Genomic DNA, 23,759 nt, shown 5'->3' with positions numbered 1-23,759 from the left:
TTAGAGGGGAAATGTTTCCTGGTTAAGTGGAAAATTGTGCAGATGGCTTCTGGAAGACCTTCATTCTAAGCAGCTTTATAATGAAACATTTCATTTAGAAGTCTGGACCTTCTTTCTTCAATTTGCTGTAATCTACATTCACTGAGTAGAACTTGTACTGATCATTGGGACCCAGTTTTTTCCAGGGTTCTGGGTTACTCTTTCTGTCCCAACTGACATCTGGATTGAACAATGCCAGGCGCAAGACATACAGTGTTGCTCCAGTACCTCCCGCTTCAATAAATATGAAGAGGGGGATCAAGCTAAGATGCTTCTTGGCCTGACCAATGATTAGGCGGAGCATGGTTGTGACAGAAGCCTCGAGTCCAGACGGAGAGAACAACAAACTTGCAAGACCCAGGACTAAACAGTCTCTGCGCCGAGCAGAGTTTCAGTTTTGCAAGATGAAAAAGTTCTGGAGATCTGTTTCACAACAATGTGAATATTCTTAACATTCCTGAACTGTACATTCAAAAATGGTTAAGGTGGTAAATTTTATGTTATGTATACTTTGTTACAATTAAAAGTACATGGACACCTACTATGTGCCTGGCATTCTGGTTCATCTTTGTACACCCAGTGCCTGTATATCATGAATACTCCTCATCTTCCCTCTCAGCAACTTTTTAAATTAATTAATTAATTTATTTATTTTTGGCTGCGTTGGGTCTTTGTTGCAGCGAGTGGAGGCTGCTCTTCGTTGTGGTGCACAGGCTTCTCATTGCGGTGGCTTCTCTTGTTGAGGAGCACGGGCTCTAGGCACGCGGGCTTCAGTAGTCGTGGCTCGCGGGGTCTAGAGCACAGGCTCCATAGTTATGGCACACGGGCTTAGTTGCTCCGCGGCCTGTGGAATCTTCCTGGACCAGGGCTCGAACCCATGTCCCCTGCATTGGCAGGCAGGTTCTTAACCACTGTGCCACCAGGGAATTCCTCCCTCTCAGCACCATTTGACTCCCTTCTTGAAATGCCTTTTCTCTTGACTTCCAGAAATCCTTTCTTGGTTCTGTTCCTGCCTCACTGGCTGCTCCTACTCAATCTTGTGCCAGTTCCTCCTCTTTCCCCTGATCTTTGTACCTTGGAAATGCTTCAGGGCTTAGGCTTCTAACCTCCCCCCACCTACTTTCACTCCCTAGGTGATCTCCTCTGTCTCCTGACTTTAAATGACTTTGATATACTGATGCCTCCTAAATTTGTTATCTCCAGCCTGTACCTCACTCCTGACCTTCAGTTATATCCAATCACCTACCCAACATCTCTATATGATATTTCATAAGCATTTCAGAGTTCATAAAAATAATACAAAACTCCCAATTCCCCCTCTTAATCTGTTCCTCCAGCTGACTCTCAGCTTAACTAAAACCTTCAGAGTCATTCTTAACTCCTATCATCCACACACCCTATATCTAACCCATCAACCTATCCCTGCAGCTCTACCTTCAAAATAATTCCAGAATACATCTTATCTCCTCCACTTCCCAGTGTCCAAACCACCAAAAACCATTGTCTGATTTACTGAAATAGCCTCCTAACTGCCCTCCTTGCTTTACCTTCTCCTGCTCCCTGCCTTAGTCCACACACAGAAGCCAGTGCTATTTTGAAAAGGCAAGTCTGGTCGTGTCTCTCTCCTGTGCTCCAAACCCTCCAAATGGCTCCCTATCCCACTCAGAATAGTAGCCAAAGCATTTTTTTATGAATTGTACATTTATTTGGTTCAACAAACATTTTCTTGAGCATCTACTAAGTATTAGGTTTGATGAGGGGCACTGGGGATATAAAACATCTGCCCTTGGAGAAGTCTCAAGCATAGCAAGTCAACTCTGTACCTTGTAACATTGTGGGGGGTGCAGAGCACCATGGGGGAGGAATTTTTAATCCAACTTTTATATTAGTAAAGACTCTCAAGAAAGTATAATGCAAAAACTAAGCCTTCAGGAATTGGTACAAGTTATCCAGAGGATGTGGCCAAGGGATAGTAGGGAACAACAGAGGGATGTGAGAAGGTTCACACATTAGCCAAAGCATTTTAATGGCCTACAAGGCCCTGCATATTCTGCCCCCACTCCACCCCTCTGTGACTCATCTGCTCAAGCTGCACTGATATCCTTGTTCCTTCTGCCGAGAATGCTCTTCCCCCAAATTTCCACAGGGTTCATTCCCTCACTCCCTTCAGGTTTCTGCTCCAATGTCACCTTATCACAGAAGTTTCTTTGATCATCCCAAATAATATACAACTTCCTACCCTTACCTCAACCCTTCCTGTCTCCTAATCCATCTTATCTCTAATTTATATATAAATATAAATATATGTATATTCATTCATTCATCACCTTTCTCCTCCAAGGACATTGCTCTGTTTACTGTTTGATCCCTCAAATTTAGTACAGTGTGCCTGGTGTGTTGGAGGCACTCAATATATATTGGATAAATGAATGAATGAATGTTCAATAATTAGTTGTTAAATGAAGGAGATTTGTATGCTACTTTTCAAGACATCAGAGCAAAACTTAACCAATTTCTCAATCTACAAACAATCCATTTTCCAGGATGCATCAGAGAAAATTAATTCATTGAGCCACATCCACAAAAGAAGGTGAAATGTTCCAAGGAGCAATTCTAATATTAAAGTTGACCCAACCGGGTCTGAGCAGAGCCATGCTTAACTTCAAGATTTATGTTTTGAGAAAGATTTTTACTGAGACATAGATACTTACAACTCACTCCCACAAATCTGGAATGCCTAAACGTTCATCCAAGTTTGGATTTCTTCCACAGGTTACTCAGTCATTAGATCTTGGTCCTTTTCAATCCTGACACCCTTCCTCATGACAACTTTGTATGACAGGCATGTGCATCATTCTTCATTCTCTGGTGACTGTCCTATTGATATACAGCATTAAGTAAATAACCAGACCACTGGTTTGAAAAGCAAACTAAAAAGGATTTAAAGACTTAGGAACCCATCTTAATTCAAATAAGATGTTAAATCCTAGGGACTTCCCTGGCTGTCCAGTGGTTAAGACTCCACGATTCCAATACAGGGGGTGAGGGTTCGACCTCTGGTCAGGGAACTGAGATCCTGCATGCTGCGCAGCCTGGCCAAAAATTAAAAAAAAAAAAAAGATGTTAAGTCCTATTTGCTCCAGGAGAAAAGGTGAGGTAAAACACTCATTGTGGAGGTGAAGGTGGGGTGATACTTCTATAATCAGAAGTTATAACAGCACCAGGAAGGTTGAAGGCCAATTATACTTCAAAAACAAACTCATAGAAAAAGAGATCAGATTTGTGTTTACCAGAGGTGGGGGTGGAGGAGGGGAAATTGGATGAAGGCAGTCAGAAGGTACAAATTTCCAGGTATAAGATAAATAACTACTAGGAATGTAATGTACAACATGATAAATATAATTAACACTGCTGTATGTTATATATAAAAGAGAGTAAATCCTAAGAGGATCACAAGGAAAAACTTTTTTTCTATTTCCTTAATTTTGTATCTATATGGGATGATGGATGTTCACTAAACTTATTGTGATAATCATTTCATGATGTATGTAAGTCAAGTCATTACGCTGTACACTTCAAACTTATACAGTGCTGTAAGTTGATTATATCTCAATAAAACTGGAAGAAAAAATAAACAAAAAAGATTTTCTCTGTATCATTGGTTTGGAGCAGTTTTATAACAATGTGCCTTTGTTTGTTTGTTTTTAGGCCACAGCACGTGGCTTGTGGGATTTTAGATCCCCAACCCGGGCCCTCGGCAGTGAGAGCACAGAGTCCTAACCACTTGATGGCCAGGAAATTCCCACAATGTGCCTTTGTGTAGTATTTTTCATCTACCTTTTGCTGATGTTCATTGAACTTCTTGGATCTGTGAGTTTATATCTTTCATTAATTTTGGAAAGTTTCAGAACTTTACTTCTTCACGTACTTTTTCTGTCCCCCTTCCTCTCCTTTGGGGATTCTATTTCCTGCATATTAGGCCACATGAAATTGTCCCACAGCTCATTTATGCTTTTTTCTATTTTCATTTTTTGTGGATTCTTTTTTCCTCTGTTCCATTTTCTTAGTTTCTACTGCTATGATTTAAACTACTGATGTTTTTCTTCTGCAATGTCTAGTCATTAATTCCATCTGGTGTATTTTTCATCTTTAGGATTTCATTGTGGGTACTTATATATATTCCATGTCTCTGCTCAACTTTTTTAACATATGCAGTGTAGCTTTAATAACTTTTTTAGCATCATTGTCTCCTAATTCTAACATCTGTGTCCATTCTGTGTTAGTTTCCATTGATTGATCATTATGGTTCATGTTTTCCTGCTTAAAAAAAACCAACACTCTTTTATTGAGATATAGTTCACATGCCACACAATACACCATTTAAAGTGTACAGTTAGGACTTCCCTCGTGGCGCAGTGGTTAAGAATCTGCCTGCCAATGCAGGGGACATGGGTTCGATCCCTGGTCCAGGAAGATCCCACGTGCCATGGAGCAACTAAGCCCATGTGCCACAACTACTGAGTCCAAGCTCTAGAGCCCACGAGCCACAACTACTGAGCCCACGTGCCACAACTACGGAAGCCCACGCACCTAGAGCCCATGCTCCACAACAAGAGAAGCCACCGCAATGAGAAGCCCACGCACCACGACGAAATGCAGCCCTCACTCGCTGCAGCTAGAGAAAACGCGCGCACATCAACAAAGACCCAATGCAGCCAAAAATAAAATAAAGTCATTAAAAAAATAAAGTGTACAGTTAAATGTTTATTTTTAGTATACTTACAGAGTTCTGCAACCATTACCAAACTCAGTTTCAGAACATTTTCAACACCCCAAAAAGCAATCCCATACCCCTTAGCAGTCATTGCCTTTTTTTCCCCAGTTACCTTCCTCCCCCACCCCATCAGACCTACTAATCTACTTTGTCTCTATGGACTTGCCTATTCTGGACATTGTCTATAAATGGGATCATACAATATGCAGTCCTTTGTGACTGGCTCCTTTCACTTGACATACGTTTTTCAAGGTTATTCCATATTGTGGTATGTACCTCTTGCTTCTTTTTATGCCTAATCATCTTTGTTTGGATAACAGACATTGTGAATTTTACCTTAGGTGCTAGGGTTTTATTATTAGTATTCCTATAAATCTTCCTGATCTTTGTACTGAGATAGTTAAGTTACTTGGAAACAATTTGATCTTTCAGGGTCTTCCTTCCATGATTTGTTAATTGGGTCTGCACTGGTACTTAGTCCAGGGCTAATTATTCCCCACAACCTTCCTGTGTATTCTATGCCCTGTGAATTATGTTCTTCCAATTGACCTATGTGCCAGGCCTAGTTCTAATCCAGTTGGATGGTTCTTTCCCTGGACTTGGGTAGTTTCTTCATATGCATGCACTTATCAGTACTCTGCTGAATATTCAAGGGGGACTCTTTGCAGATCTCTTTGGTTCTCTCTCTGTGAAGCTCTCTCCTGATATTCTGTCCTTTGAACTCTAACTGTCCTTGTCTCTCTGGATTATTTTAATTTAGGGAGGCCACCAGGCTCTACCTTCTACCCTTTCTGTGCCACAGCATGAAAACTCTCCAAGTCCTCCCCACAGATACACCAGAAATACATCTACACGTGGAACAACTCCTACAGAACACCTACTGAAGGCTGGCAGAAGACCTCAGACCTCCCAAAAGGCAAGAAACCCCCCACATACCTGGGTAGGGCAAAAGGAAAAAATAAACAGAGCAAAAGGATAGGGACGGGTCCTGCACCAGCGGGAGGGAGCTGTGAAGGAGGAAAAGTGTCCACACACTAGGAATCCCCTTCGCGGGCGGAGACTGCGGGTGGCAGAGGGGGGGAGCTTCGGAGCCAAGCAACAGGGGTGCGGAGGGCAAAGCGGAGAGATTCCAGCACAGAGGATCAGGGCCGACCGCCACTCACTAGCCGAGAGACTTGTCTGCTCACCCGCCGGGGCGGGTGGGGCTGGGAGCTGAGGCTCGGGCTTCAGTCGGAGCGCCAGGAGAGGACTGGGGTTGGCGGCATGAACACACCCTGCAGGGCGTTAGTGCACCGCGGCTAGCCGGGAGGGAGTCCGGGGAAAAGTCTGCACCTGCCGAAGAGGCAAGAGACTTTTTCCTCCCTCTTTATTTCCTGGTGCACGAGGAGAGGAGATTAAGAACGCTGCTTAAAGGAACTCCAGAGACAGGCGCGATCCGCGGCTAAAAGCGCGGACCCCAGAGACGGGCGCGAGCCGCGGCTAAGAGTGCGGACCCCAGAGACAGACATGAGACGCTAAGGCCGCTGCTGCCGCCACCAAGAAGCCTGTGTGCGAACACAGGTCACTATCCACACCCCCTTCCGGGGAGCCTGTGCAGCCCGCCACTGCCAGGGTCCCGTGATCCAGGGACAACTTCCCCGGGAGAACGCATGGTGCGCCTCAGGCTGGCGCAACGTCACTCCGGCCTCTGCCGCCGCAGGCTTGCCCTGCACTCCATGACCCTCCCTACCCCCGGCCTGAGTGAGCCAAAGCCTCCGAATCAGCGGTCCTTTAACCCCGTCCTGTCTGAGCAAAGAACAGACGCCCTCCGGCGACCTACACGCACAGGCGGGGCCAAATCCAAAGCTGAGCCCCTGGGAGCTGTGAGAACAAAGAAGAGAAAGGGAAATCTCTCCCAGCAGCCTCAGAAGCAGCGGATTAAAGCTCCACAATCAACTTGATGTACCCTGCATCTGTGGAATGCCTGAATAGACAACGAATCATCCCAAATTAAGGAGCCATGTGGATGAAAGGCTCTTGGTGCTGCAGCCAGGAGTTAGTGCTGTGCCTCTGAGGTGGGAGAGCCAACTTCAGGACACTGGTCCACAAGAGGCCTCCCAGCTGCACATTATAGCAAACGGCGAAAGTCTCTCAGAGATCTCCATCTCAACGCCAGCACCCAGCTTCATTCAATGACCAGCAAGCTACAGTGCTGGACATCCTATGCCAAACATCTAGCAAGACAGGAACACAACCCCACCCATTAGCAGAGAGGCTGCCCAAAATCATAATAAGTCTACAGACACCCCAAAACACACCACCAGACGTGGACCTGCCCACCAGAAAGACAAGATCCAGCCTCATCCACCAGAACACAGGCACTAGTATCCTCCACCAGGAAGCCTACACAACCCACTGAACCAACCTTAGCCACTGGGGACAGACACCAAAAACAACAGGAACTGCGAACCTTCAGCCTGCAAAAAGGAGACCCCAAACACAGTAAGATAAGCAAAATGAAAAGACAGAAAAACACACAGCAGATGAAGGAGCAAGTTAAAACCCACCAGACCTAACAAATGAAGAGGAAATAGGCAGTCTACCTGAAAAAGAATTCAGAATAATGATAGTAAAGATGATCCAAAATCTTGGAAATAGAATAGACAAAATGCAAGAATCAGTTAACAAGGACCTAGAAGAACTAAAGATGAAACAAACAATGATGAACAACACAATAAATGAAATGAAAAATACTCTAGATGGGGTCAATAGCAGAATAACTGAGGCAGAAGAACGGATAAGTGACCTGGAAGATAAAATAGTGGAAATAACTAATGCAGAGCAGAATAAAGAAGAAAGAATGAAAAGAACAGAGGACAGTCTCAGAGACCTCTGGGACAACATTAAACGCACCAACATTCGAATTATAGGGGTTCCAGAAGAAGAGAAAAAGAAAGGGACTGAGAAAATATTTGAAGAGATTATAGTTGAAAACTTCCCTAATATGGGAAAGGAAATAGTTAATCAAGTCCAGGAAGCACAGAGAGTCCCATACAGGATAAATCCAAGGAGAAACACACCAAGACACATATTAATCAAACTGTCAAAAATTAAATACAAAGAAAACATATTAAAAGCAGCAAGGGAGAAACAACAAATAACACACAAGGGAATCCCCATAAGGTTAACAGCTGATCTTTCAGCAGAAACTCTGCAAGCCAGAAGGGAGTGGCAGGACATATTTAAAGTGATGAAGGAGAAAAACCTGCAACCAAGATTACTCTACCCAGCAAGGATCTCATTCAGATTTGATGGAAAAATTAAAACCTTTACAGACAAGCAAAAGTTGAGAGAGTTCAGCACCACCAAACCAGCTCTACAACAACTGCTAAAGGAACTTCTCTAGGCAAGAAACACAAGAGAAGGAAAAGACCTACAATAACGAACCCAAAACAATTAAGAAAATGGGAATGGGAACATACATATTGATAATTACCTTAAATGTAAATGGACTAAATGCTCCCACCAAAAGACACAGATTGGCTGAATGGATACAAAAACAAGACCCATATATTTGCTGTCTACAAGAGACCCACTTCAGACCTAGAGACACATACAGACTGAAAGAAGGGGATGGAAAAAGGTATTTCATGCAAATGGAAACCAAAAGAAAGCTGGAGTAGCAATTCTCATATCAGACAAAATAGACTTTAAAATAAAGACTATTACAAGAGACAAAGAAGGACACTACATAATGATCAAGGGATCGATCCAAGAAGAAGATTTAACAATTGTAAATATTTATGCACCCAACATAGAAGCACCTCAATACATAAGGCAAATACTAACAGCCATAAAAGGGGAAATCGACAGTAACACATTCATAGTAGGGGACTTTACCACCCCACATTCACCAATGGACAGATCATCCAAAATGAAAATAAATAAGGAAACACAAGCTTTAAATGATACATTAAACAAGATGGACTTAATTGATATTTATAGGACATTCCATCCAAAAACAACAGAATACACATTTTTCTCAAGTGCTCATGGAACATTCTCCAGGATAGATCATATCTTGGGTCACAAATCAAGCCTTGGTAAATTTAAGAAAATTGAAATTGTATCAAGTATCTTTTCTGACCACAACGCTATGAGACTAGATATCAATTACAGGAAAAGATCTGTAAAAAATACAAACACATGGAGGCTAAACAATACACTACTTAATAATGAAGTGATCACTGAAGAAATCAAAGAGGAAATCAAAAAATACCTAGAAACAAATGACAACAGAGACACGACGACTCAAAATCTATGGGATGCAGCAAAAGCAGTTCTAAGAGGGAAGTTTATAGCAATACAATCCTACCTTAAGAAACAGGAAACATCTCGAAGAAACAACCTAACCTTGCACCTAAAGCAATTAGAGAAAGAAGAACAAAAAAACCCAAAGTTAGCAGAAGGAAAGAAATCATAAAAATCAGATCAGAAATAAATGAAAAAGAAATGAAGGAAACGATAGCAAAGATCAATAAAACTAAAAGCTGGTTCTTTGAAAGGATAAACAAAATTGATAAACCATTAGTCAGACTCATCAAGAAAAAAAGGGAGAAGACTGAAATCAATAGAATTAGAAATGAAAAAGGAGAAGTAACAACTGACACTGCAGAAATACAAAAGATCATGAGAGATTACTACAAGCAACTCTATGCCAATAAAATATACAATCTGGAAGAAATGGACAAATTCTTAGAAAGGCACAACGTGCCAAGACTGAATCAGGAAGAAATAGAAAATATGAACAGACCAATCACAAGCACTGAAATTGAAACTGTGATTAAAAATCTTCCAACAAGCAAAAGCCCAGGACCAGATGGCTTCACAGGCGAATTCTATCAAACATTTAGAGAAGAGCTATCACCTATCCTTCTCAAAGTCTTCCAAAATATAGTGGAGGCAGGAACACTCCCCAACTCATTCTACGAGGCCACCATCACCCTGATAGCAAAACCAGACAAGGATGTCACAAAGAAAGAAAACTACAGGCCAATATCACTGATGAACATAGATGCAAAAATCCTCAACAAAATACTAGCAAACAGAATCCAACAGCACATTAAACGGATCATACACCATGATCAAGTGGGGTTTATTCCAGGAATGCAAGGATTCTTCAATATATGCAAATCAATCAACGTGATACACCATATTAACAAATTGAAGAAGAAAAACCATATGATCATCTCAATAGATGCAGAGAAAGCTTTTGACAAAATTCAACACCCATTTATGATAAAAACCCTGCAGAAAGTAGGCATAGAGGGATCTTTCCTCAACATAATAAAGGCCATATATGACAAACCCACAGCCAACATCGTCCTCAATGGTGAAAAACTGAAAGCATTTCCACTAAGGTCAGGAACAAGACAAGGTTGCCCACTCTCACCACTCTTATTCAACATACTTTTGGAAGTTTTAGCCACAGCAATCAGAGAAGAAAAGGAAATAAAAGGAATCCAAATCGGAAAAGAAGAAGTAAAGCTGTCACTGTTTGCAGATGACATGATACTCTACATAGAGAATCCTAAAGATGCTACCAGAAAACTACTAGAGCTAATCAATGACTTTGGTAAAGTAGCAGGATACAAAATTAATGCACAGAAATCTCTGGCATTCCTATACACTAAGGATGAAAAATCTGAAAGTGAAATCAAGAAAACACTCCCATTTACCATTGCAACAAAAAGAATAAAATATCTAAGAATAAACCTACCTAAGGAGACAAAAGACCTGTATGCAGAAAAGTATAAGGCACTGATGAAAGAAATTAAAGATGATACAAATAGATGGAGAGATATACCATGTTCTTGGATTGGGAGAATCAACATTGTGAAAATGACTCTACTACCCAAAGCAATCTACAGATTCAATGCAATCCCTATCAAACTACCACTGGCATTTTTCACAGAACTAGAACAAAAAATTTCACAATTTGTACGGAAACACAAAAGACCCCGAATAGCCAAAGCAGTCTTGAGAACGAAAAACGGAGCTGGAGGAATCAGGCTTCCTGACTTCAGACTATACTACAAAGCTACAGTAATCAAGACAGTATGGTACTGGCACAAAAACAGAAATATAGATCAATGGAACAGGATAGAAAGCCCAGAGATAAACCCACGCACATATAGACACCTTATCTTTGATAAAGGAGGCAGGAATGTACAGTGGAGAAAGGAAAGCCTCTTCAATAAGTGGTGCTGGGAAAACTGGACAGGTACATGTAAAAGTATGAGATTAGATCACTCCCTAACACCATACACAAAAATAAGCTCAAAATGGATTAAAGACCTAAATGTAAGGCCAGAAACTATCAAACTCTTAGAGGAAAACATAGGCAGGACACTCTATGACATAAATCACAGCAAGGTCCTTTTTTGACCCACCACCTAGAGAAATGGAAATAAAAACAAAAATAAACAAATGGGACCTAATGAAACTTAAAAGCTTTTGCGCAGCAAAGGAAACCATAAACAAGACCAAAAGACAACCCTCAGAATGGGAGAAAATATTTGCAAATGAAGCAACTGACAAAGGATTAATCTTCAAAATTTATAAGCAGCTCATGCAGCTTAATAACAAAAAAACAAACAACCCAATCCAAAAATGGGCAGAAGACCTAAATAGACATTTCTCCAAAGAAGATATACAGACTGCCAACAAACACATGAAAGAATGCTCAACATCACTAATCATTAGAGAAATGCAAATCAAAACTACAATGAGATATCATCTCACACCAGTCAGAATGGCCATCATCAAAAAATCTAGAAACAATAAATGCTGGAGAGGGTGTGGAGAAAAGGGAACCCTCTTACACTGTTGGTGGGAATGTAAATTGATACAGCCACTGTGCAGAACAGTATGGAGGTTCCTTAAAAAACTACAAATAGAACTACCATATGACCCAGCAATCCCACTACTGGGCATATACCCTGAGAAAACCATAATTCAAAAAGAGTCATGTACCAAAATGTTCATTGCAGCTCTATTTACAATAGCCCGGAGATGGAAACAACCTAAGTGTCCATCATCGGATGAATGGATAAAGAAGATGTGGCACATATATACAATGGAATATTACTCAGCCATAAAAAGAAACAAAATTGAGCTATTTGTAATGAGGTGGATAGACCTAGAGTCTGTCATACAGAGTGAAGTAAGTCAGAAAGAGAGAGACAAATACCGTATGCTAACACATATATATGGAATTTGAGAAAAAAATGTCATGAAAAACCTAGGGGTGAAACAGGAATAAAGACACAGACTTACTAGAGAATGGGCTTGAGGATATGGGGAGGGGGAAGGGTAAACTGTGACAAAGCGAGAGAGAGGCATGGACATATATACACTACCAAACGTAAGGTAGATAGCTAGTGGGAAGCAGCCGCATAGCACAGGGAGATCAGCTCGGTGATTTGTGACCGCCTGGAGGGGTGCGATAGGGAGGGTGGGAGGGAGGGAGACGCAAGCGGGAAGAGATATGGGAACATATGTATATATATAACTGATTCATTTTGTTGTGAAGCTGAAACTAACATACCATTGTAAAGCAATTATACTTCAATAAAGATGTTAAAATGAAAAAAAAAACAAACAAAAAAACTCTCCAAGTGGTAACTTGGAGCAGATTGGGGCTCATCTTCTTTCCCATTTCTCAGGGATCACTGTCCTTCACTGTCTGATGTGTACGTCTTAAAAACCATTGTTTCATGTATTCTTCCTTTTGCGGGGGGCAGTGGTTGGTTGTTTCACGTGAGAGGACAAATTTTGTCCCTGTTACTCCATCTTGACTAAAAGTGCATGAGCCAGGGGTTGTATTTGTGATACCACTTGGACAGTGGGACCAACAGAATTTGCCAGTGACAAATAAGGAGAATCAACCATGATATATCTGCTGTTTGGCTCAAGTGACAGACTGGGTGTTATGGTGCCATTGGCTGAGATGAGGGAGACAGGAGGTTGGTTGAGCCAGGGAAATTCAAGAGATCTGTTTGGATGCGTTAAATGTGAGATGCCTTATGAGACATCCACGTGAACACGTCAAACAGGCCATAGCATATGAGTCTGGTGTTCAGGAAAGAGGTCTTGGCTAGAGGCCTAAATTAGTGGATCTTCCAAATATTTGCAATAATTAAGGCTCTGAGACAACATGAAGTCACCTAGGGAGAGAATACTGACTACAAAAGTAAGGCGGCCAGGATCATACCCAAGGATACCACAGTATTTGGAAATTGGATAAAGATGGAGGAGTAGCCAGAGATATAGGAGAAAACAAAGAGAGTGAGAGCAAGAAACTGTGGAATATGCTGGGTGGTTACAAGAAGGTGTAGAGAAGTGACTGCTGGTTTGGGAAGATTGTTACTCATCAGTGATCTGGTTAAGAGCAGTCTCAGAGACATGGAAGTGACAAAAGCCAAACTGAATTAAGTTAAATATGCTCTGGGAATTCCCTGGTGGTCCAGTGGTTAGGACTTGGCCCTCTCACTGCCGAGGGTCCAGGTTCAATCCCGGGTCGGGTAACTAAGATCCCATGCCGTGGCCAAGAAAAAAAAAGCTAAATGTGCTCTGGGATGTGAGGAAGTAGAGACCGAAGAAAGCCAGAAGATTGGCTTTGCTGAGGAGCACAGCAATGGAGTCACGCCTAGGGTAGTACATGGGGCCAAAATTCACAAGTAAATATGTCTGTGGATGTTGACAACACAGTACATCAAACAACCTAGATGGCCATCAGTAGGGGAACAGCTGAACAGTTATACATTTATTCCACGGAATATCATGAATCAATTAAAAAGGATGAATAAAACAGATGCCCATTATATATTAATAATTTTTTAAAGCATCAAAACAATATTTGAAAAAAAGTAAAGGATGGGTGGATTGTGTCAATATCACAACTGTGTGATACTCAGTGTCACAACTGTGTGATACTTAGTATCACAACTGTGTGAACATTCTGAGTGTAGTATTTTACTATACAACATGTTACCTTCAGGGGTAAGTGTTAAAGCACATGGGATTTCTCTGTATTATTTCTCAACACTACACGTTGAGTCCACATCTCAAAATTTATAAGTTGAATACAAAAATATTTCCAGTATGTACATAATTGGGGTCTTTTTTCCTCCCACACTGAACACTTATAACCTCTTGCCATCAAAAATACTTTTTCACTTTGTAAATAAAACGAAGCATGGGTGGGGTGGGGAATCCCATCCTGGCTTCCCCTGGCTATGGGGATAGACTCAGCTTTGAAGGTCTCCAGGCTCACCCCCGCCTCGAGGCTCCCCGGTCGCCTCCCTAGAAGTCTGGGAGAACTACAAATAGCTAACAGGGGCGGCCCCTCTTGGACCTCGGAGGTCCGAGTCTTGTTAGCCCAGAAGGTAACGCCGCTAGCTCTCCGAGCAGGACCCAGTTACGGAATTCTCGCCCTTTTTCGCTCAGCGAGGGGAAGGCTCTCTCTCCCACCCGTCTTCGGTTCCTTCAGACAGTCATGCCGTGGCGGAGCGTCCTCTGCTCCCCGCGCTCTCCTGGGGGAACGCCGCGCTCCCTCTCTTTGCTCCAAAGACCCAGAAGCTGGTTTAGGAAGACTGCAGCCGCGCTTTCCAGCGAGGGTGAGTCATTTCCGGTCACAGACTCCCTCCCCCGGAAGTAAGGCCTGATGTAAACAAGGGAGTGGGGCTTTAAGGCCCGGGAGGTCAGAACGCCGGGCCGTGGGCGGCACCGAGAGCAGGGGACGCGCAGAGGTCAGGTCAGTGCAGGCGGCAGGGAGCTGGGGCATGGTGCAAGAATTGGTTGCGATCTGGGGGACGGAGGGGTCTTTTGAGCAAGGGTCTTGGTGGTGGATGGGGATGTATCTAGGACAGGGATCTTGAGTAGGTGCTGGCACTGGATGGAGTATGAGGGTGGTCTTGGACATCAGTGGTGGTAGCGATGTGTGAGGCATCCCTGGGCAGGGTTCCTGGGTGGCAAGTGTCTTTGGAATGGGGGTCCCAAAAAAGGGATCTTGCAAGGTGGGGCTGTCTAAAGAATGGGTCTTTGGGGGCGAGGCGGTCCGGTGGAGGTGGTACAGGGGGGAAGGGAGGACGTTTGGAGAGTGGGAAGGGGTGTGCCTGGGCAAAGGTTTTGGGGAGATGGGGGTTTGAAGGGAGTATGGGGACTCTGGGACAAGAATATTAGGGGGGGGTCTAGGGCAGGTGTCTTGTGGGGGGGATTGAGTTGTCCCAGGTAGGGGTTTTGGGAAGTGTGTGTCCTGGGCAAGGGTTTTGAGGGGTTGGGGTGCCCTGGAGCAGGGTCTTGGGGAGACGATAGGGGGTCTGGAGGAGGAACCTTAGGGGGATGCAATTCTTGGGGGTACGTCCAAGCCAACCCATGTCAGAGTCAGGGACAGCAGAACATATGGAAGTGTATGTCCCAGGGGTGGGGGATTTGGAGTGATAAGGGAATCCTGAGGTAGGGTCTTTAGGGCATACAGGGGTCTGGGGGAAGGTCCAGGTTGTCCATGGTTGGACAGAAGTTAGCATGTCATGAGAAGGGGTTGTGTGGAGGTGGGAATGGGATCCTGAAGGGATTTCAGGAAGCCTGTGGGGAAGGAAGGTGTGAGAGAGCTCTGGAGTGGTAGAATAGGTTGGAGTAGAAGGACGTGGCGGGGGAGTTCCTGTGAGCGGTGGACCAACTGTAGCAGGTCTCAGGGCCAGGTCAGGGAGGTGCAGGAAGAGGTGGATGTTTGAGCCCCCTTTCCCCATTTATTGACAGGCAGACTTAGGTGCTGGGTCCAGGTGTAAAGATGAGAAGTGGGTAGGGGGTGGTTCCAGGCCATGTTGGGCACTGGGGCCAGGATTGGCTGAGGGTAGAGAGGAGATATCACTGGGATACCCCCTACCCCATTATCTCTTGATAAGCAGTCAGTCAGGGAGGGAGTAAGGAGGAGGTGGGGATGTCCAGGTCAGGGTAGGCCGAGAGAGCTGGAGTCAACCAAGTGTAAGAAGATGCGAATGTTCCTGTCCATGCTCTTTGGGGTCTTGGGAGCTTAGAGTGGAAACCCTAGGATTCTCCCCCTGATTTTGTCTTCTTTGCAGTCCTGCTGGGGTTAGGTAGCAGAGTGGGAGGAGGAAGAAGAAATCAGTTGGGGACAGGAGTTCTAGGACTCAGAGAACAGACCCCAGGACTCTTCCCAACCCTACCCCCATTTGTGTCCAGGGAAGCAATCCTGGACCATGACTCAGCAGCCACTTCGAGGAGTGACCAGTCTGCGTTTCAACCAAGATCAAAGTGAGAGAGGCTTGTGCCTGTGCCCTTTTGGGAGGGAGGGAGGGAGAGAATGGCCAGAGGTGGGTGTTAAACCCCTAGCTTCCCACCTGGACATCCTTTGAGGCAGCCCGGATTCCTCCCGTCCCCAGGCTGCTTTTGCTGCGCTATGGAGACAGGTGTGCGCATCTACAACGTGGAGCCATTGATGGAGAAGGGGCATCTGGGTGAGCTGTCGGTGGGGGAGGGGCAATGGGCAGAAGGGCTGGGCTGGGCATTGGCACCCACCCCTACTGACACCCTGGTCCTTGTCCAGACCATGAGCAGGTGGGCAGCATGGGCCTGGTGGAAATGCTGCACCGCTCCAACCTGCTGGCCCTGGTGGGCGGTGGTAGCAGCCCCAAGTTCTCAGAGATCTCAGGTAAGTGTCCTCATCCGGTCCCACCCTTGGCCCAGATTCCCTGGAATCCTGGCCTCCCGGAGGCTCTGGCAAATGAAGATGTTAGAGTAACTCAGAGTCACACAGTGAGGCCTACATCTTACAAGTCCTGGATCTTATCACTTGAGAAGCTTGGTGTTTTGTCTTCATTTAACAGACACTTGTTGAATGCCTCCTGTATGCCATGTCCTTACCTATGGAGCGCTTGCTGTGAGCCTGGTGCTGTTGTTACCACTTTACATGTATTAACTCATTTAATCCTCACATGACTCTGTGTGGTAGGAAGTATCATCATCCCCATTTTTGCAGATGAAGAAACTGAGGCCCAAAGAGGTTAAGTGATTTATCCAAGGTGACACAACTAATAGGTTTTAAAATCTCGGGGCTGTCTCCCTGGTGCCCTCTTGCTTTGAGTCTCAAGCACCATCTTATTTTAAGGGCTTTTGTTGATCCCACTGGGACATGGCAAAAGATGCCCTAGGATTCCTCACAGAAATCTTCTGAGGGGTATGAGCTGGGACCCTGGAGGCAGAAATAGTTACTGATGAGAAGTTACAGGCCTGGATGTGAGTCCCTGCTTGGTTGCTGATGGGTTGTGAGGTCCTTGGCTAGATAGAAAACCCCTTTGAGCCTCAGCTTCCTCATCTGTAAATGAGTATAACGGTTCTAGAACCTGTCTTCTCAGGAATCACATCTACAAGTGCTCATGCTGTGTGAGGTCATATTGCGTGTTAGCAAAAGGTTAAGCAAGTGGGTTGAGGTCCCATGGGGAGTAGGGGTAGGTCTTGTGTCACCAGGGCTGCCCCTCACCCTAAACCTTGGCCCCGACAACCCACCTGCCCAGCAGTGCTGATCTGGGACGATGCCCGGGAGGGCAAGGACTCCAAGGACAAGCTGGTGCTGGAGTTCACCTTCACCAAGCCAGTGCTGGCTGTGCGCATGCGCCATGACAAGTGAGCCTGAGGTGGGCTGGGGGTGGGGGAGGTCGGAGGTCCCCACAGCAGGCTAGAGGGTTAGTCCTGCATGGGCACCCTGCCCTCCCCTCACGACCATCCTGTGTTGTGTGATGCCCACAGAATCGTGATCGTGCTGAAGAACCGCATCTATGTGTACTCCTTCCCCGACAATCCCCGAAAGCTGTTTGAGTTTGACACCCGGGACAACCCCAAGGGTGAGAGGACCCAGAGATGCAGGTGTAGTGGCAGGAGGCAGTGGATGGGGCAGAGGGGCAGAAGAGAGATAGAAAGGGGCACACAACGAGTAACTGGGAAAGAGAGGCAGGGAGAGAGTCTTTGCATAGAGATGCTCCAATGGGCTGAGATGCCCGTACTCCCATTCTATCCATTTTCCCATCCTTAGCCAGTTCTTTCTCTCTACTCTCAGCCCCGCCTCACCCCTGGCTGCCTCAGATAGCAGAGCAGAAAGGCTCATTAAGGACATTAATGGGTATGCCAGGGATTCCTGGGCCTCCTGGGGCTGCCACAGCTGCATAGGGAGGCAGGGAATCTGCCTTGATGGTGGGGAGCACACCTGAGGACAAGCCCCCTGTGGGTTCTGTGGGTAGCATGTATCATGGAAGGTTGAAGTCCGGCCCTTATCCAGCTCTGTCCATCCTGAGACCCTGCCTGGCCCCAACGTCCTCTTTACCAGCCCCCCACCCCACCCTAGGGCTCTGTGACCTCTGCCCCAGCCTGGAGAAACAACTGCTAGTGTTCCCAGGACACAAGTGCGGGAGCCTGCAACTTGTGGTGAGCTGTCCAGTGGGCAGGGGTGGGTAGGTGGGCTGGCTCTCCCTGTGGACTCTTGGCAACTTACCTCCTTACCACCTACCCCAAGCCCAAACTGCTCCTTCTACCATAGGACCTGGCAAGCACAAAGCCCGGCACCTCATCTGCTCCGTTTACCATCAATGCACATCAGAGCGACGTGGCCTGCGTGTCTCTGAACCAGCCAGGCACGGTAGTGGCCTCGGCCTCTCAGAAGGGCACCCTTATTCGCCTTTTTGACACGCAGTCCAAGGAGAAGCTGGTGGAGCTGCGCCGAGGCACTGACCCCGCCACCCTCTACTGGTGAGCACAGGGTATGCCTGGTGGGCTCCTGACCTCACACCACATGACATGGGCATCATCGCTGGTCTGTCTTTCAGCATCAACTTCAGCCATGATTCTTCCTTCCTGTGTGCATCCAGTGATAAGGGCACAGTCCACATCTTTGCTCTCAAGGATACCCGCCTCAACCGCCGCTCTGCGTGAGTGCCTCCTGCCCCACCCTGCCTCACCCCCATCCCCCTGCCCATATATCACACCTGTGCTTAGCCAGTGTTGCCTGCAGGCTGGCTCGCGTGGGCAAGGTGGGGCCTATGATTGGGCAGTATGTGGACTCTCAGTGGAGCCTGGCGAGCTTCACCGTGCCTGCTGAGTCAGCCTGCATCTGTGCTTTTGGTCGCAACACTTCCAAGAATGTCAACTCTGTCATTGGTGAGTGGGAATAGCCCTTGACTGGGGGGTACTGCATGGGCGAAGGCCTACAAATTGGACCTGAAAGAATTTTAGGGCATGGGAGGCCTGAGGGAGCCAAACGGTTGGTTCACTTCCACCATCGCTAAGGGAGATGGCACGTGGCAAAGACCTGGAGATAGACCCTGAGCCACGGGACACCTGAGAGGACTGGAGTGTGTGGCTTTTGCAGCATCTAACCTTTTCCAATCCTCCCCCCTCCTCCAGCCATCTGTGTAGATGGGACCTTCCACAAATATGTCTTCACTCCCGATGGAAACTGCAACAGAGAGGCTTTCGATGTGTACCTTGACATCTGTGATGACGATGACTTTTAAGGACCCTGTGGGTTGTGCTAGGGACCTGCAGTGGCAGACTGCAAAGCCTGTGCGGGGGTGGGAGTGCTGTGGAAGCCACCAGCCAGCAAACATTAATGGAGCAGGTGCCCACTTTCCACTCTTAAGAGCAATGCCTAAACAGCTCAGTCGCCCCAAGCACTTCTTGATGACTGTGTGCCCGCAGAGCCAGGCCAGGGACTCAGAGAGACAGCGGCCCCCCTGGGGCCCCCAGCCTGGAGAAGACTGCTAGGGACCCAGAGTGGGTGCCCTAATCCAACCTGTGGGGATTTTTAAAAGACTTCCTAGAAAGAGACGATCTCTGATATGATGAATATGAATAAAAGGCCCTTAATAGTATTTATGCCTGGACCTCGGGAGTGGGGCCTGGAGGAGATGAGGCTGAAAAAGCCCTGCAGGAGTTTCCTGGAAAGGTGTGAACCTCTTGGACCCTGACAGGAAGGAAGTGGGATCCTGCTCGGGTCCTTCTGACAGTCTCTGCATGTCCTCTAATGTCTGGCCACTGTGTGCCAGAGACGCCAGCACCGCCCAGAACCGTCCCTGTGGCATCGCCGCCTGGGGGTGGACGGGAATGCCTCGCCCCGCGGCGGAGACTTAATTTCCCAGCGGCCCCTGCTACCTTACAGTTCCGGCGTGTTGTTGGTATTTTCGGTCACGTGTGCTGCTGCGCCTGCTCAGTCCACTAGGTCGTCAGGGTAGTGGTTGCAGGGCCCAGACTCCGTTTCCCGGTGTGCCCCACGGTGGCGCGGTGTAGAACGGGTGTTGTAGTCCGGCCGCTCCTCTGACTGGTCCAGCTACATCGACCGGCAGGATGTCGGAGGTGCGGCTGCCACCGCTACGCGCCCTGGACGACTTCGTTCTGGGGTCGGCGCGTCTGGCGGCCCCGGATCCACGCGACCCGCAGCGATGGTGCCACCGCGTCATCAACAACCTTCTCTACTATCAAACCAACTACCTTATCTGCTTCGGCCTCGGTCTCGCTCTGGCCGGGTGAGGGAGGGAGGGAGGGAGGGAGGCGCAGGTTGGCTGGGGGCGCCCGCTGGGCATGGAGGGTGGACCCGCAGGATTTTGAGGGGGCTGCAAGACCTTGAAGGGCGAATTCAGTAGAGTGTGAAACTGAAGGGGAAACTGGGAGATAGAAGGCCTGGAAGAGGAATCTGAAAGGATTGGCCTTTGCAAAGGGTGGGTTTAGGGGCAGGTTGGGATGGGGGGAGGCCGGCTGGAGTGGGTCCTGCGGGGGTAGGGGGAAGTGTGGACCTGAAGATTAGGAGGTCCCGAAAGTGGGACACGACTGTGCCTGAGGGGTGATGGGGCCAGATTAATATGGCCTTGGAGGACTTACGACAGGGACAGGACGTGGTCAAGTTGAAGGGTGGACTTGTGGAGGATCTGGGCTTGGAGAGGGGCCTGGCTATAATTAGAATGCTCCAGGAGCAGGTACCTGTTGGGGAACTTGAGTCTAGAGGGAGGACCTGGGGATGGAAGGCCTGAGACCAGGGAGGGATGGAGAACCTGGAAGAGGGACTTGGGCAGGACTGGAAATTAAGTGGCACTGAAAGCCTGGAAGGGGTTCTAGTAATGATGGAGGGAGGAATCTATAGGAAATGGGAATCTGGAGGGGGAATTTGAAGGGAAGTCTGGAAGGGACTCAGGGCCTGGGGAGAGGGAAATGTATGGAAACAGAAGGACTGGAAGAGGAATTTGCAACGGCCGGGCCTTTGCAAAGAGTGGGTTTTGGGGCACGTTGGGATGGGGGGGGCCGGCTGGAGTGGGTCCTGCAGGGGTAAGATCGGAAGGAAAGAGAAGGGAAAGGCTGTGAGCCCTGGGGCCTAGCGGAATGGGAGGGCCTGAAGCAGGAGATCTCAGGAAGATGGGACTGTAGGATTGACAAGAAATAAATGAGGGTCCACAGGGGAGCCCAGGGCTCCTGGGAGTTGGAATCCCTGAAGGGTGGACCTGTTGGAGACAGGGCTGACGGGAGTATTTGCCGGGCTGGAGGGTCCGGAGCGGGGGCGGGGTGTGGGGTGGGGGTGGGAACCAAAGCTCTTGGGGCACGGACTCTGGTGGACGGTGGTCTGGGAGGCAAGGGGGCCAGGCGGCCCTCTCCCCGCCTGCCCGGCTAGCTTAGTTCCATTGTCCCCGCAGGTACGTGCGCCCGCTGCACACCCTCCTAAGCGCGCTGGTAGTGGCGGTGGCCCTTGGCATGCTGGTGTGGGCGGCTGAGACTCGAACAGCCGTGCGCCGCTGCCGTCGCAGCCACCCAGCCGCCTGCCTGGCCGCAGTGCTTGCCGTCGGCCTCCTCGTTCTCTGGGCCGCGGGCGGCGCTTGCACCTTCCTGCTCAGCATCGCCGGGCCCGTGCTTCGTGAGTCTCCACTACCCTGAGATGGCCGGGAAGACGGCCACCGCTCGCAAACGGCGCCAGGCCCGCCCTACCCTGGTTCCTGGGCTGAGAGGGGGCTGGGACACCCGGCGGGCAAGGCCACACCTCCTTTACAAAGCGCCTTCCCTGGCTTTGCTCCCCTCCCTGGGAACGCCCCTCTTACAACCGCCCTTCTGGGCGTCACTGCTAGTATGAAGTGCCTTCCACCGGCCACGTCCCCATTACTGGGCACCCTCCCTGGCCACGCCCCTGTTGCGAAGCTCATTACTCCGCCACACTAGCAGGGTTCAGAGGCGTCCTGGCTACCGACCACGCCATTGGTCTGCCTGTGCTCCAGTTCCCTTCTCTGGGCCCCCATTAGCTAAAGGCTGATATCCCATCCCACTGACCCCGCTCCTCTCGGTATTGCCCACAGTGATCCTGGTGCACGCGTCACTGCGCCTGCGCAACCTCAAGAACAAGATTGAGAACCAGATCGAGAGCATTGGTCTCAAGCGGACGCCAATGGGGTTGCTGCTGGAGGCGCTGGGACAAGAACAGGAGGCTGGATCCTAGGGCCCTGGGATCTGTACCTAGGACATGGAGAATGCCATCCCCACCCTGGCCCAGACCCAGAGCCCTTTCCCAGTCCTTAAAATAGGAGCCCCTGCCCAGTTCAAAAAACAGGACAACTGCAACCCTTCCCCCAGGTCCCAAACTGGGATATTCCCTCATACCCAGCTCCCCAGTTTAGGAAACCAGAGTCTTCCCAGCCCTGAACTTGGGAACCAGAGACACCCACGTCCAGCCCAAAACTGGGGCTTAGAGACCAGAGCATCCGTGGCCAACCTCAAACTCTGGGCCCAGAGACACTCCCCCTCAACCCCAATCTGGGACCCACCTATCTCCCACGCTCAGCCCCAAAGCTGGGGACTGGGACCAAGGCATTCTCAGATCTTGAACCCTGGACCAAGGCTTTTCCAGACCCCACCCCAGCTTTGAACCCAGGATCCAAGTGTTCTCAGCCCCCATCTGGGTGGAGGATTCAGGTATCCTGACCCAGTTGAACCCTTGGTCCCAGGTGACCCCAACACTCACCAGTCCCACTTGCCTCCCTCCAGCTCTGCTTAGGGATTCTGCCACTCCCCAGCCCACCCCCCACAAAGTTCCACAGTGACAAGGACCAAGGGGTGGGATGGGGTGGGGTGGGGTGGGGGTAGCCCTGACCAGGAATGGGGCATATATATCAGTGTTGCTACAACAATAAAGGCTGTTGCATTGCTCAAGCCCATTTGGACCTCCTGGGTAAAGTCTGTGTGTTTCAATGGCCAGAAGTGACCTGCTTTTCAATTCTACCAGAGACTTTCTGACTGGGTCCCTGTCAAATATGTGGGCTGAAGGAGGAGCTCTCAGTTCCTTTCTTGAACCTATTACCTCTAGGGTGGCATTAACACACAAGGGAGTTAAGGGCACGGAGTGTTTGCTGCCCGCATTTGTATTACTAAGGGCTCTTGGCTAGGAATCTGAGCACGGACAGGCAAAGAAGTTGCCCCACATCACAAAGCAAGTAAAACCAAAGCAGATGACATTATCACAGGCTGTTTCCATGATGCTATATATTTTTTTCTTGTAAAAATACATTACCTAGTCTTAGCTAAAGATATGGGCCCCCAAGGCAAGGCAGACAGGGAAGCAATGCATGGGTTCAGTTTACACATTTATTATAGAAATCCCCTTCCAGTGTGGGTAGTGTCTTGGGCCCAGATCCATTAGTACAAAAAGAAAAGTTTAACACTAGGTAAAGGGGGTAAGGGAACCCCCAGCTCCAGAAAGCCACAGACAGGTATCATAGAAAACACAGCTTGTGTGGATTTGTTTAAAAAGTGGTGGATGGAAGGAAAGCCAAGGAAGGTGTGACATAACCCGTGGCGAGACGTCACTTGAGGATTTCATTGGCATCTACCAGACGCCAGGTTCCACCACCGCTACATCCCAGGACACAAC

The 23,759-nt window shown here is 47.8% G+C and overlaps 3 protein-coding genes across 7 annotated transcripts; 2 read left to right on the top strand and 1 right to left on the bottom strand.

The window, feature by feature from the left end:
• Positions 1 to 358, bottom strand: LOC309978814 (cytochrome c oxidase subunit NDUFA4-like). Its single transcript, XM_082865459.1, has one exon. The coding sequence runs from the start codon at positions 341 to 343 to the stop codon at positions 95 to 97; it is 249 nt and encodes an 82-aa protein (XP_082721585.1). The 5' UTR covers positions 344 to 358; the 3' UTR covers positions 1 to 94.
• Positions 359 to 14,529: 14,171 nt separating this feature from the next.
• Positions 14,530 to 19,718, top strand: WDR45 (WD repeat domain 45). Of its 5 annotated transcripts, none has more exons than XM_082864671.1 (11): positions 14,530 to 14,609; positions 16,058 to 16,129; positions 16,258 to 16,332; positions 16,422 to 16,526; positions 17,392 to 17,497; positions 17,621 to 17,715; positions 18,213 to 18,292; positions 18,405 to 18,613; positions 18,691 to 18,792; positions 18,876 to 19,021; positions 19,268 to 19,718. In XM_082864671.1, the coding sequence occupies exons 2-11, from the start codon at positions 16,075 to 16,077 to the stop codon at positions 19,375 to 19,377; spliced, it is 1,083 nt and encodes a 360-aa protein (XP_082720797.1). In that variant the 5' UTR covers positions 14,530 to 14,609; positions 16,058 to 16,074; the 3' UTR covers positions 19,378 to 19,718. The 5 variants fall into 5 exon arrangements, with proteins under 5 accessions (XP_082720797.1, XP_082720794.1, XP_082720798.1 ...); XM_082864668.1 differs by having other exon boundaries at positions 17,389 to 17,497; XM_082864670.1 differs by lacking the exon at positions 14,530 to 14,609 and adding an exon at positions 14,623 to 14,733 and having other exon boundaries at positions 17,389 to 17,497.
• Positions 19,719 to 20,086: 368 nt separating this feature from the next.
• On the top strand, positions 20,087 to 22,900 carry PRAF2 (PRA1 domain family member 2). Its single transcript, XM_082864481.1, has 3 exons — positions 20,087 to 20,385; positions 21,541 to 21,758; positions 22,192 to 22,900. The coding sequence occupies exons 1-3, from the start codon at positions 20,207 to 20,209 to the stop codon at positions 22,329 to 22,331; spliced, it is 537 nt and encodes a 178-aa protein (XP_082720607.1). The 5' UTR covers positions 20,087 to 20,206; the 3' UTR covers positions 22,332 to 22,900.
• Positions 22,901 to 23,759: the final 859 nt, after the last annotated feature.

The sequence above is a fragment of the Leucopleurus acutus genome (assembly GCF_964270905.1).
Source record: "Leucopleurus acutus genome assembly, chromosome: X".
In the NCBI taxonomy this organism is placed as follows: Eukaryota; Metazoa; Chordata; class Mammalia; order Artiodactyla; family Delphinidae; genus Leucopleurus; species Leucopleurus acutus.
The sequence above is the reverse complement of the archived record's forward strand: the minus strand, read 5'-3'. Positions and strand labels throughout refer to the sequence as shown.

Excerpts from the sequence above, each read along its gene's own strand:
- LOC309978814 (XM_082865459.1), bottom strand. The coding sequence starts at position 343 with ATGCTCCGCCTAATCATTGGTCAGGCCAAGAAGCATCTTAGCTTGATC.
- WDR45 (XM_082864668.1), top strand. The coding sequence starts at position 16,075 with ATGACTCAGCAGCCACTTCGAGGAGTGACCAGTCTGCGTTTCAACCAA. Across the intron at positions 17,716-18,212 it reads CACCCGGGACAACCCCAAGG|GGCTCTGTGACCTCTGCCCC; the intron begins GTGAGAGGACCC and ends ACCCCACCCTAG. Across the intron at positions 19,022-19,267 it reads GAATGTCAACTCTGTCATTG|CCATCTGTGTAGATGGGACC; the intron begins GTGAGTGGGAAT and ends CCCCTCCTCCAG.
- PRAF2 (XM_082864481.1), top strand. The coding sequence starts at position 20,207 with ATGTCGGAGGTGCGGCTGCCACCGCTACGCGCCCTGGACGACTTCGTT. Across the intron at positions 20,386-21,540 it reads CTCGGTCTCGCTCTGGCCGG|GTACGTGCGCCCGCTGCACA; the intron begins GTGAGGGAGGGA and ends TTGTCCCCGCAG. Across the intron at positions 21,759-22,191 it reads CATCGCCGGGCCCGTGCTTC|TGATCCTGGTGCACGCGTCA; the intron begins GTGAGTCTCCAC and ends TATTGCCCACAG.